The sequence below is a fragment of the Natator depressus genome, chromosome 2, assembly GCF_965152275.1.
Source record: "Natator depressus isolate rNatDep1 chromosome 2, rNatDep2.hap1, whole genome shotgun sequence".
Lineage (NCBI taxonomy): Eukaryota > Metazoa > Chordata > Testudines > Cheloniidae > Natator > Natator depressus.
The window spans coordinates 88,982,980-88,997,412 of NC_134235.1; the positions used below are offsets into that span (position 1 = coordinate 88,982,980).

Here is a 14,433-nt window from a genome sequence, read left to right on the forward strand (position 1 = left end):
AGGGCTTAGATTATCACATCCTTATTCAGACACGCAGGCGAGTATGGGTCTCCTTATTCTGATTGTGACTGTAGGGGAAGGGTGGGAGAGCAGGGCCTGCTTGCCTCATACTGATCTTTGCACGTAAGTAGGCAGGGAGGGGACTCCAGACCGCCCATCACAGCACTACCCACCCAGCTAGATGGGTATATAATAAGCTGCCTCACAAAAAAGCGGAGGAAATTTTGTCCTCCCTCAGAACAAAGGAGGAGCAGGGGAAATATTGTGAGTTGAGCCACAGTTAATTCTCTGGTCTGCTCCTGGGGCAGTGCAGCTGTGTGCAGCCTCTTCTTCAGGGTAGATTGTAAAATCATAATCTGGGGAACCCCAGTGGGTAATTCTAAATAGGTTAGCTCAATTCATTCTCTATACAGTCACAAGCATGGAAATAACCGAGTCATTCACAGACAATTAGAATACCAATCCCCGTCATTTATATATGCCACAAACTTAAAAATCAGAAAATAAATATGGCATTTCAACATAAATAATGGTCTTGCTTGGTTCTCTTTAATTTTCTTCACAGGTCCTTTTACCCAATTTTTGTCAATATGGTAACTTCCCACTATTTAATTTATCTTTTTTACTTCTTCAACATTAAACACAGCACAGTGCCCGAGACCTAATCAGCACTGAGTAGGGTAGCATGATTATCTTGCTTGTTTCACAAGCTATTCAGTTAATTCAACTCAATATAAGATTTGTCTTTTTTGCAACAGTATTGTATGGTTGATTTACATTCAATTTATTATTTGCTCTATCCTCCAGAGCATTCTCTATGGGGTATCTCAGTCTATGCTGTACTCCCCAATCCATAATCATGCATTTTATTATTCCTTCCTATGAGGATCAATTTACATTTATCTTTCTGACTCTTTTTTTATTTACTCAGTTCATTTCTCCAAGTGAAAGATCATGATGCGTTAGCCTAGCACTGAGCTGCAGGCTACAGGAACATGAATTCTAGTCTCAGGTCTTTCACTGACTGCTGTTACTATTTTGTTGCCCCTCAGTCTTATTATTAACAAAGCCTCATCTACTACTATTGTATACCTAGTTTACAGATTAGATAAGAGAGGTTACTTCAGGCAAAGTTATGAATAAGACCCAAAATCTCATCCACTTTGTGTCACACTGCCTTTCAGAATGAACATGCCCAATTATGTGCTTCCATAACCCACAAAACTGCAGTGATGCTCTGTCAACCTCTAGCAGCTTGACCACATACAGAGTTTTATGACTCTACTGCCTCCATGCTAACAGACACACTTCTTTAGCATAAGTGATAGAGACTCATACTTTTACCTCCAGATACAGGTGCCATGTTCAACTCTCACAGCTGACCCAGAACAGGGACACGGTTACACTTGGCTATGCTTTCTGTAACCTCCAAATCACACTCTGCTCCCAGAACCAGGAACAGATACCACAAATCCTTATGCCCAACATTCCACTAGTGTTTCACAAATGGCTGTGTAACCCACTTGCGGATCGTACTTTGTTTCCCCCTTTATCAGCTGATTCACACAGGGGATAATAGTATGCTTTCCACTACCAGGGCTTCAATAGCTCATGTGGAAGAGATCAGGAATGTGGATTTTTAGGTTGCAGGTTCAAATCCTGTTAATGAACCATATGGAAGCAAAATGTGTGTGTGAGAGAGGGAAAATAAGTGTTTTTGTTGGATTATTTTTATATTGCAAAACATTATATTTAGAAGTTATTTGGATGGTGTGTTAATATTTGTTTTATTATTACATTTGAGTGTTTGTATTTTGGTTAATGGGAGCTGTTTCTTTAAGAACAGGATGGGGAACTTATTGGAGAGCATATTTAGAGACTGAGCAGTGTGTCTGAGAGTTTGTCGATGAGTCCTCTCCAGAGAGCTAAAGACTGCCTATGTAATTTCCCAAAAGGTCAGAACTTGATTTAATAAATGTAATTTTCCAGACAGGAAGCCTTATTATTGCAGGTGTCATGTTTTTCCTGCAGGTCATCAGATCTCTGCTTGAGCTGAGCTGGATTCAACGTTATTTCCATCTAAAGCAATGGTTTTCAAACTGGGTCACAGAATGGAAGGCACTGGGTCTTAGTGGCTCTGGTCAGCACCACTGACCGGGTTGTTAAAAGTCCCGTCGGCAGTGCTGCCCGGCTAAGGCAGGCTAGTCCTTACCTGTTCCGACACCGCACTGAGCCCCAGTAGCAGCCAGCAGCAGGTCTGGCTCCTAGGCGGTGGGGCCACAGGGCTCCGTGGGCTGTCCCCACCCCCAGCACCGGCTCCACACTCCCATTGGCCGGGAACTGGCCAATAGGAGCTGGGGAGGGCGGTGTCTGCAGGCGAGAGCTGCGCAGAGCTCTTGCACACCCCCTCCTAGGAGCCGGACCTGCTGCTAGCCACTTCTGAGGCACAGCATGGTCCGCGGTGCCAGGACAGAAGGGAAGCCTGCCTCTGCACCCTGGCTGCACTGCTGACCGGGAGCCACCAGAGGTAAGCCTATGCCCCAACTCCAAGCCCCAATCCCCTGCCCCAGCCCTGAGCCCCCGCAAACCTGGAGCCCTCTCTTGCATCCCAAACCCCTCATCCCCGGCCCCACCACAGAGCCTGCTCCCACAGCCCAGAGCCCTGACCCTCTCCCACACCCTAACTCCCTGCCCAGTGCCTCCTCCCACACCCTGAACCCCTCATTCCTGGCCCCACCCTGCAGCCCTCACCCCCCACACTCCAACCCTCTGCCCCAGCCCTGAGCCCCTCCCACACCTCAAACCCCTCATCCCCAGATCCGTTGGGTCGCGGGCATCAACAATTTTCTTCAACTGGGTTGCCAGAATAAAGTTTGAAAACCACTGATCTAAAGGATGTGTGATTGCCCATAAATGAGATGAGTTTTGTAGGTCCCAGTTTCAGCTCCCACATCATAAACTCACCCCCACACTTTGTGCTAAATTGTAAACTCCTTGGGGAGACTGTCTCTCACTATGTTTTTGTACAATGCCTAGCACAATGGAGCCATATTCACAGTTGGGGCCTTCAAAAAACGCTCCTGCATGGGGACCAAAATTATGTTACTTGCAATACATTTACAAGACTTGCTCACATTGTAACTGCCATGATTATTTAGAATCTGACTTATGATTTTTGAACTTTTTGGGGTTGGCAATGCAGTAATCCAATCCTCAAATTATAACTAAGAAAACCCAGGATTAAATAGCATCTATGAAATTACTGCCCCAGTTTATTAGTTCCACGAATCAGTAGAAAGACTAAATTCTGCAATTCAATTGAGGAGAAAGCATGGGCCCCTGTAGTCTTACCTCTGAATCCGAGCTATCCAGTTCAGCCAACGTAGGGGCTTTAAGGAGTCTCTTTCGCTGCACTGTCACTTGGGTAGTGCTGACGCCATTCACCTTTGCTTGTGGTGTCAAGCCACCATTTGCTACAGAGCTATCTGCTAATTTTCTTGAGGCCTCTGGTGTGGATACATCTGGTAAAAGAAACAAAATGGTTTTACTTGGAAGTTAGAAGGGATAGATATCAAGGCAATCAACTTGTGATGCCCCTCTCAGCTCTTACTGCCAAGGCAGTGTGCACAGAGAAAAACCTCACTATGATAATTACATGTGTAAGGTTATTTTACTTTAGCAATATGTTGCTCAGAAAATTACAGGTCGTGGTGTGTGGTACAGACATGATGTGAGAGAATGAGAGCAGTGGAAAAAATAGCAGTGCACTTTGATTTTTTTAGACTTCAGCATTAAAAAAAAATCCTCATTTAAAGGAATAAACATCCTGCCACCTACTGATTTGCTACAATTAGCTAAATAATCAGAATCCAAAGAAACAGGAATGCACTGCTAAAACCAGACACGTGGATCTCCAGTGAATATCAAGACCATTCTACATTGAAATTATGAGTTTTGACACAAAACAAACACAAACTATTCCAGTGAAAGTGCAATTATGCTTTCTTTTTCATATACTGAACAGCAATGACAGTGAGTTATAAACATCTTGTCTAAAATGTGCATAATCCCATGTTTAGATTTTAATGCATATTAAAAATGAAAATGTATGCATTTGGTCAAGTCTTGCATCATGTAACAATGGAATCATGGGACCTGATTCTGTTTACACCTACACAGATTTTACATGGGTGTAACTTTATTGAGTCCAGTAAAGTTGCTCTGGATAATCACTAGTATGAGATCAGAATGAGGCCCATATAATGTTAGCATGAGGTCTGCTGTGCCCAGTCTAAACCTAGACAATAATCTAGCTTTCGATATTCTGGCGGGGGGGGAGGGGGGGGGAGAGAAGGTGAGATTGACATGTCTGTTTTATCCCAGAAAAAGAGCAGAGAAAGGGTGAAGTTTCAATATGTTTAAAAATTTTCTGTGTGTTTGGAAGAGGCAGCATGTAGTGGGAAAATTTACATCTCTGGTTTGCATATTTGCCTACACATCTGGCCTTTCTATCTATCTATGCAATTGTATGATCCCCATCAGTGTAGTGAATAAGTACCTCATAATGTATTTGCCCTCACAACACCCTTGTGAGTTAAGGCAGTATTATTGCTCACAGCATTTTACATCTAGAGAACAAAGGCAAAGAGAGGCTAAGTGACTTGGCCAAGGTCACACAGGATCTCTGTGGCAGAGCAGGGAATGAACCCAGCCTCCCAAATCCGAGGCTAGCACACTAACCACTGGAGCATCCTTTTTAGTCACATGTGTAGCTGCACTGGTGTAAATAACTAGCACAGACATAGTTTATTCTGGGGCTGCAGGAAGCGGCGCAGACCGAGGGATGTGCTGGCCGCCATTTCCCACAGCCCCCATTGGCCTATTTTTAGACAGGAAGCCCAGAACTGAAAGAAGTAATTCAAATATTTAGAAGTGTTTACTGATTTACTGCAATACCCTGAAATACAAGTGAAACTTCAGGTAAATCTACCAGAACATACATAATATATCAAATTTGTTTTGAATAGCTCTTAAATACGACATATCATCCATCATCCCCCTCTACTCTGAGGAAATCCAGAGGGAAGGTTTTTTTGCAAAATAAAAACAAAAACCCACACGCACCTAATTTGCAAAAAAAAAGTTTCTGAATAAAAGGTTTGATTTCAGTTTACTGTGATTCATGTGGTCAGACTATTAGTTATTTGTGAACAAGTGGACAACTGCTGGGTACTTGTGGAAAAAAGTGTGAATGAATAAAGCTTCACAGATTTCAGCACAAACAATTTGCCCAAAAATTCTAACAGTGTTGTTTGTTACCCTCTAGTCACATCTGTTATTCTCCGGTTTAAAATGTTTCAGTAATCTAATCAGGAATCAGAAACATTGCCATGTGCTGATTAACCACACGGCTCCTAAAAAAAAGATTGAATAGTCAAAGTGGATAGCTCAGAAATTACTAATAAGTATCAGTTTATTGATTATGAATGCCCATGAAGAAAATCAGGTTTGGTTTGCAAACAATTAGCTGAAACCAACAGTGGACTAAATTTATAATAAAAAAATACCCATAAAATATTTTAACCCGTTCTAGATCATACAAATGATTGTGAACACTTCTGAGGTGATTCAGCTGTTGCCCAGACAACCATGTGTTTCTAGCGGGTCCTGGAGTGACCATTGTATTACAGTAGAAATTAAGTTTTGCCAGAGATATAGGGGCAGTGACTGGGTTGCAAGTCACGGATTCCAGGGTAAATACTATCTGAAGCATTAGGATAAATACTTTTGGTTTCTCTGAGATTCTCTTAAGCTATCAAATATTTCAGACCACGTGGAAACAACAAAAAGCTTTGGGTTTGATTACTTGACTACATAAGCCATATTTTGTTAATTCCTTATGTGTTGCTACTTCTGTGTCTGTGACTAGTCTTAAGGTGTGTGTGTGTGTGTGAGAGAGAGACAGCGAAAAGACCAAAAAAGCTAGGATAAATTGAAATTTATTTTTATTTACATGTAAGACTACTTCTCTTATGAAACAGGGAATTAAGTAGATCACAGATTATATGCTAACTAACCATATGGTGTTTCTGTCCTAAACAGCTTTCATTGACACATGATGGGAACAGAAAACTGGACCTGGTTTCTACTGTAAAATATGCTCCTTTGCCTTAACATTTTTACAGCATGTTAAAGCGAAGGCAGAAAAGAAAATGGATTCTCCGGATTAATATAGATTTGTCCTACATTAGTTACACTGTGAGAATACTGGGGAAAGACTATATGATGAGTAATTGTAGCACAAAGGTATGCTCTTCATTATGATAGAGGACTTGCATATTTAATTCAGACAAGAAAACTAATCAGTATCCTGAAAAATTTATCTTTCTAGGTGTGGGTAGCATGCTCATTACCATGGTAACTAAACTAATAGATTATCTGCCTTTCCTCAGCATTTTCCTGACATTCAAATGATGTGTGATCCTGCTCAACCTCTTACAGATTTGGGCATAGGAAGAACAACCCCTACTGGAGCCTGGACACAGCAGCTCTGGAAAACAATGAAAGCATTAACTTTGTAGATATGAAAAACAGATTATTTCTGCAGACGTTATTTCATTTTTTTGTGTTCAATTTAGAGGACGAAATGGGTTGTATGTTCAGGGTCAGATGCTCCCGTCTTTTGAGCCATGTTCAACACAGGTCCAGGGAAGCAAAAAAGTGGCTTTAAGCTATCTTTAAGACTGCTGTAACTTACATCCAGCTACTAATGGCTCTATTTCACAGCTGGGAATAGGAAAGTCTTGTGCACACCTTATTTCCCCTAGAAATGCTCCCTGTGCCAATGGCTGAGAAGAGTGGCACATACCAGCCACACTGGCTCAACACCCTCAAGTTTCCCTAACACAAGGGGAATCCTCCACTACTTGGTTAAGCCAGCTTTACAGCTGCTTTGGACCACCAGAACAGCACAAAGCCGCTGTAGAAGGGACAAGAACATGTCCTTTAGCATGAAATTTGAGAGGAAGGTTCTGCTTTTCAGTGAGAGTTTATATCTTTATGACATCTCTTCAGCTGGGCAGACAGCAATGAAAACAAACATCAAGAAAAAATGTGGAAATAATAATTACAAAATGGAAGCAAATTTAAAACCCTCCCATCAAAATAAAGAATAAAGCAAAAGTATCAACAAAGCAACAAAATTAAACAAAACTATTTGTTTGCTTTTTATTTACATCCCAAACTAAATCATTTTGTGTTGTCTGATCTGTTGCGTCACTTCTCCCTAAGAGACTGTTTTGATCGCCCCTGAATTTGCTTCCAAAGACTATGTATAGGATCATTCAGACAACAAAGCAGTATCACATCTCAGTGTGAATCACATGAGTGTTAAAGTACATTTAGCAAATGGATAAAGAAAACAGGAAGAGTTCTTCAGTGGTCAGTCAGAAAGATCAAATCCAAGGCATAGTTTAGTACTGTAGGATGCTAGGAAGTAGTTTGTATTTAACAAAGATATTATGATAATGAATTAATAAAGGACGGTTAAGCAAATCCCTTTGTATTTAAATAAGTAGGAACACATCTCAGATCCATGACTGAACAGGAATCCTGAAAAGAGCAAGTTAACTGAAGACAAGAAGAGAATAAGCAAACAGACACATGTAGAAGGGATAGTGCTGGACGTCCTCCCTGCTATGCTAATCAGTAAAGATACTCTTGCCATGATCTGTTCTACTCTCCTGCACTATCATTCAGTTTTATTTGGAAGTAACAGAAGAGTTGAAAAATAAAAAAGTTTGACCACTTACACTAGTATCTGACCTTATGTGCAAGGAATTTCCAGATCTTAATAGGACACAGCGTAGCATCTAACATGAGCACCGGCTAGGGGAACATTTTGCAGCCATTAGACAATGTTATAATACACTATATTAGATGCTCACTCTAAACTCTGCTGCTGGGATTACCAAATCATTGTGCTTCTTTACATCATGATAATAAACCATTCAAATATGGTCTTTCTAGACGATAAATAGGAAAACATTGGGCCATATTACCTCCTCCCATGGAAAAACCATAGGAGATGATTGGAGGTGAAGGGTGAGAACTGTGTGAGAGTCCCAGGATATTCCTTGTGTGTGATGGCGAATGAGGGATATAAAAGATTTTGCCTCCCCACAGAACGAGGGGATGGATTTTACTCGGAACCAGCTTGTCTTAAGGATCTACTGGAGAAACAGGATCATTCATGTGGAGGTCCCATAACCGCACCAGCTCTGAGTCATGCCTACTTAGCTGCATGGAAAGGATAAGATCTGAGTGTAGAGATTCCCCTTAATGCATAGGTCTCAGGGGCTGATGTGGTGCATTGGTATGAGGTAAGAAGGAATCTAAATGGTTGTGAATGAGGGCGTTTGGCTTCACACCTCAGAGCACACTCCTCTGAGAGTGTTCAGGAGCACTGCAGGCACCTTACAGTCTGTTATTGCTTATACCCTTGCTATAAAATAAAAGGCACTAGAGAAATCTAGCCATCTATTAGGTTCCCATCCCAGCTGTTGGCAGAATACTACAGCAGAGATGGGAGCCTTCACCGCGTAGAAGGTAGTTTTCTTTCTTGGGGGTCAGTCTCAGCAATAAGTCCTGCATCCTCATTAGGAACTTTAAATGCTTCATTTATGACTACTGAGACTTCCTCCTCAAAGAGAGGGAATTCACAGAGAATTAGACAGAAGAACATGGGTACATTAAAAATGAATAAAAAAATCCAAGATGGTGGCCCAGGAGTGAGTCCCCATGGATTTGTTAGAAGATTTACACTCTTCTTTTACATTTTAATGCTGCAAATCTTATTGGAGCAAACATGTATAACTAACAAACATTCTAACATAGCTAAAAGTAGTGTGGTTCTTCATAAGAGTTTCACAGTGCACTGACAAATGAGATTAAGTTATACACATATACACACTATATAGATATATACATTGGTGCAATGTGTGTGTGTGTGTGTGTGTGTGTGTGTGTGTGTGTGTATGTGAAATGTTAATTAAGAAAATTTCAATGAAAGATTTAACAATTAGTTTTTGAATAATCTCAAGAAATAAAATATTGCAGAAGATGGTCAAGTCAAAAAGTGACTCCCTAGACATTTGATTTTAACACACTACAGTACTTATATTTATTGGTCAAACTAATACTAAAAGACTATAAGATTTAACTTAAAAGCAAAGCTTCAGGGGAAGGGTTGATTTAGTAAATAATAATAAAATCAGACTTTAAGGTGAAATAGTGTACCAAGCCCTTTCCTAGGGTTTAGGGCTAGCTGCGGACCACCTTATTCTTCACAAAATTCAATCACAGGTGAAATATAGTAGTTCCTCCTACGTGCACATCCCTATTTGGTAGCAGAACTATAGATTTTAATAGGAAATCTAGATCAATCTTTACTTTCACTGACCATGGCTTAGAAGAATCCCTTCAAGTTTCTTTCTTACATGAGGGTTAAACAAACAAATGGATGGAACAAATTTCACAGTAAACACAATAACCACGTCAGGTGTTATAGCACCTTTTACCTGACAGGTCAAAACTGTAAGACATGCTAAGTGGCCGCATTGCTGAAAAAGGAAACAAAAACAACAAAAGAAAACAATTCAGCTGTTAAGAAAAGATTAGGTCCACTTAAGACATTTTGGATTCTGATGCCCAGGCTAATATAAATCCAAAATGTGTCTAAAACATGTTTTTCTTTATTGTGGTAGCACTGGAAGTGTAAACACTATAATAGCATCACTGGCACTTGCAAATACAGTATGTGTAAAAAGATATTTTAAAAGATAGAGCTGCAGAACACTGGTTTTGAAATACAATAAAACCAGATGCCAACACAAGAGATAAGCATCTTGAAAAACAGAAAGTAAGGTTTTCACTTAAAATAACATTTATGAAAGAAAAACCTGTAGCTGAAAGAGAAAAAAATTAAAAAGTACAGAACCACATTTCACAAAAATTTCAGTGAACCGAAACAAAGATTCTTACATTTTTGGAAGCTTAATCTCCCATGATCATAACTAATTAAGAGAGACATTAAAAAAAATCAACGTTTGGCATCTTTATGGGAAAAACCACCCCCAAAAATCTGACAGTGTGTGTATAGCTGAATCCTGCGCCTGGTTCAAAGTTGCCCCCTGTTCTGGTTTGCCTCAGTCTTCAAAATGGATCTAGTATACTGCGGTCTCCTTTTCAGGCTTCCAAACAGTTTGTTCCCATTTGTAGGACAATAAGCAATCAAAGGTTAACTGGGTCTGGAAAGTTTATTTAACTAATATCCATGTCCCATATATATATTTATTATTAAACATTTGTAGGTGAATTTTATCACTCATGAAAATGAGAGACATGGCTACAAGCAACAGGTGTGGCACAGCTGTTCAACTCAGCTCAGTCAGTGCACCTCACTTCTGACATACAGCGCCTGGACCAATCCAGAACATAAACTGCCAACTGTATTAAAATTGGTCCACATTTTCAAAAATATAAAACGTCTAGTAGGGATTAGGATAATGTCAGATTCATTCTTACTTGAGACTACTTTAGTAGGTCATATCTGCACCTATTTGCCTGAATGCTGATTTGCCAGCCTGTAAAATGTGCACGCTTGTATGAATGATCCAGCAGCCACACATCCCCTTAAGCTATGTGTTTAAAAAAGGTTGCATAGGGATAAGCCTTGTAAATGGAAATCAATTAAGGTTATGTATAGTAGGTGTCTGACCCAGAGCCAAACCTGGGACTGGAGGTACTTTTCCTTTAGAGCAAGAATGGACAATATAAGCCAGAGGCAACAGCAGTTGCAAAAAGAATGGCTAAATATATTAAAATCGCTGTCCACTTAAATTACAGACAGGTTTTAAATTATTTTTTCCAATAGCACACCCCTCGCTACTAACCTAAAGCAAATGAAATACAGAAGGGAAGAACTGGTTTTCTCCAAAGCTCCATCAGCTCAACTTTTTCATACCAGGAAATAAACCCTTTCAACTACAGGAGATACACTTTCTATGTTTCTCTTTTTCTTCCATTTTATTCAGACCTCTTATGAGCCTATATAAACCGCTCATTTCTATCAGACACTTATTCATACTGGTCACTCCTATGTTGCAAAATTCTCTGTGTGTAATTGGTTATGCACAATATGATTACCAAGATAAATTACCATATTCCAAACAATGTTTCTCTATGCTTTTGATAACAGAAAAACTCCAGCACACGTATAATATACTCTATATACTTTCATTGATACACTCCAAAACTTCATTTATTTTCACTGTTGCCAACTATGCCTGTCCAGATGGTTTAAATGCATTATCCACAATCATCTCCACATCTTTCTCCCATCTGTGTTCTATGTTGGGCTTCCATTTAGATTTAAAATCCTTAAGCCTTATTACCTTACATTTTCACTACACTAAATTACATACAATACTTATCTATCTGTAAGTCAGGACTATTTATAGCTTTCTGAATGTGGCTGCTCTTTTCCCATCCCCAAATCTATCAAAAAGATATAAATTTTGCTCTGAAGAAAATTTTGATTTTTCAGACAACAAATCTATTGTGTCAGTTTCAATATGAAAAAAGAAAAAAACTAATACTTCTAACACAAGAAGCAATACCTTTGAATGAGTCACAAAATATTTTTTTCTTTCTTCATGCTAATGACAATTAGGTGTTTACACAGGTGCTAAGAGAAAAAAACTTGTTAGTCTACTGCAGTCTGTACAATAAACTCTCTTGAATTCTCCATTCACAGCTAAGCATGCTCTAATATTCCATTTTTCGAACCATATAACTGAGTGGTGAAAAATCTGACCAGACTGAAAGAGGACTACCACAAGACTTAGTCCTGCCTTCAGTGCAGGGGACTGGACCTGAAGACCTTTCATGGTCCTTTCCAGTCCTACGATTCTAAGACAGAGTTCCCAAATGGAGAACATATCGTATATTAAAGCTGAATTTTTATATACTTAAGTAAAGAAACTGAATCCACTTGAGATTCTGCTGAGCTTCCAGTCTTTCATATAAGAAAGGGTCTGAGCAGATAAGAAACCAATAGCTGTGGCAACCATAAATCAACTCCACAGCAGGCTCCAGATGGTCCACAAAACAGTATTCAGAACATCCTGCTGCTAAAAAGCATCCAAGTGTCACACAAACACCCCCCCAAAATTGGCTGAAACAAGGGTGATAACAATTTCCCCCGACAGACGATGACTAAATACAACCCACTTGAGTTTGGACCACTGCCTTTAAACAAATGCGCTAGGCGTAGATATCCTGCCAAACAGAACAACAGAACATACAGGTGTATGTTGTTTTTTTGCCACTTTAGCCACAACATGTCACTCTTTCTCTGCATAAATCCAGCAAACAAAGCTTCTCTGTGACAGTTAAATGCTTTACTCTTAAAGAAGGAAAATGGAAGTAACAGTTTAGAGTATTTGCAACATCTTTAGTGGTCAGGCTTTGCTTTAGTTCAATGGTTCTGAGGCACAAAGTGGCGACTTGTGAAAAATGTCACACTTATAGAATTTTATAACAGGCAACTGATTGTTTAATGTTTACTGCAGAAAAACTGCTTTGCAATATATATCTGAATCAGTCGCTTACTGAAATTCATATGAACGCTTACAGCGGCCCCATAACTTTATACAGTGAAGCAAAGATTTACATTCAAAATGACTGCAATGCTCTCAGCTCAAAAGTTCAGGGAAACTTAAACACAGATAATCAATAAAGAATCGTGAGATTAATGAAGCTGAGAGTAGGAAACAAGAATAAAATGAATTTAAAAAACATCTGTATGTAACACAATATATTGCATATTAGGGACACAAACTTCCATTCCCATCCATGAGACGATCTAATGTAACTCCCGCTGCTCAATAATCAACATTATGTCATTTAAAATCCCCTAATTATGACATCAGAAACCTGATGCAATCAGTCAAAATCACACATCATTTATTTTTAAAACAAGAAAATAATCATTTCACGGTACTAAATTCTTCTGTTCCTAAAGTTACCAGAAAGGGTGCAGAGCCTGCAGGGTCTACCCTCTTTTCAACGGGTACGAGTTATTTTATTCTCCATTTTAATTGAGCTCAGTGCAGACATTGCCAAGATCCTTATATGGGGCAGTTTTGTGCAAGTACTGCTCCTCAAAACTAGTATAAGCAAAAGCAAGTACTCACCTAGCCTGCTACGCCTGATCTCATCTGGTGAGACAGGGCGCAGCTTTCTTTCTGCCTTGATTTCCTCCAGTATCCTTTCATGGAGGCTGCGTGGCCGTGGTGGGGTTGGTTTCAGTTTTCTTGCAGAGGCCTTGGGTATAAGAAGAATCAATGTTCATTCTAAGCATTGTTCCTGGAATGTGATTTCACAAGGATTCTTTTAAATAGCAAATTATTGTGAAGTGATTTTATTTTCATTCACTTATAAACACGGTTGAGTACGTTCCTCACAAAGATTTTTTAACAAGAACATTGAAAGTATAATTTTATAAGCAGATAAGATCAACACAGATTCACAAAGATACTGGATAACTGCTAAGGGTCAGTGTTAAGGTTTCAGGATTTTACAATGATCTTCCTAAACAGATCAGAAAAGTTAAACAGCTCTTGTGTGAAACACATAAGAATAAATGCACAGCACACAAACAAGAGATATAATTTGTACTACTACACTGTTTTAAAACAAAACACTAAAATACAAACACATCGAAAAAAGCCAGCCTTTCACTGTGAAGAAACATATTGGATTGCATACAGGATTTAATGGGGGTCGTGATCGGATGAAATCCAGGATTTTTTCATGAGCACTCTTTTTTAATCGAGGTGGAATATCCCCATTGACCTGAAAGGAGGAAAATGAAATTAATATTTTTATACTTTTTATTCACATTTTTGCAGTGTAATGAGATCATAATAGGAAACCTGTAGCGTTTCAAACTTACATTAAATAGACCCTAAAACTGTCATCAGACTCAAAGAGAGAAATAATCTGTATGCAATACATAGACAAGAAATGCTGCAGATAAGAGCATTTTGGTTTTACAAATGGAAAATGAGTGCAGATGTACAGATGTAGAATAAGTGCAATTGCAGTAATGTTAATTAATAAAATTTAATAAAATTTAGGGTTAATCGTTGATGCAATCAGACATCAGAGCTTCCAGTATGTTTGTGGGAGAAGACTGGGTTCGTGACTAGGGAAATTTGTCAATACCTCTCTTTGGAGGACAGTGTGTCAACAGGCCTCAAATGAAGAAGTATTAGAGCCACATCTAGGAAAGCAACTCATGAGGCTGGCAAAACCATTAACTCTTATACTGCCTCTAACATTCTTCTTTCAGGGAAGGCTACTGAGAAG

At 39.4% G+C, this 14,433-nt stretch overlaps 1 protein-coding gene across 2 annotated transcripts in view; it reads right to left on the minus strand.

Annotated features, from left to right (window-relative positions):
- The window catches only part of SPIRE1 (spire type actin nucleation factor 1), a 179,634-nt gene that overhangs the window by 23,567 nt on the left and 141,634 nt on the right, over window positions 1-14,433 (minus strand). Inside the window, exons 7-10 of one of the 2 annotated variants that reach the window (XM_074944669.1) lie at window positions 13,831-13,917; window positions 13,257-13,386; window positions 9,579-9,620; window positions 3,352-3,521 (exon numbers count right to left, since the gene is read on the minus strand). In XM_074944669.1, the coding sequence (XP_074800770.1) occupies window positions 3,352-3,521; window positions 9,579-9,620; window positions 13,257-13,386; window positions 13,831-13,917 (429 nt within the window). The remainder of the gene's footprint in view (window positions 1-3,351; window positions 3,522-9,578; window positions 9,621-13,256; window positions 13,387-13,830; window positions 13,918-14,433) is intronic. The other variant, XM_074944670.1, reaches the window with a different exon arrangement.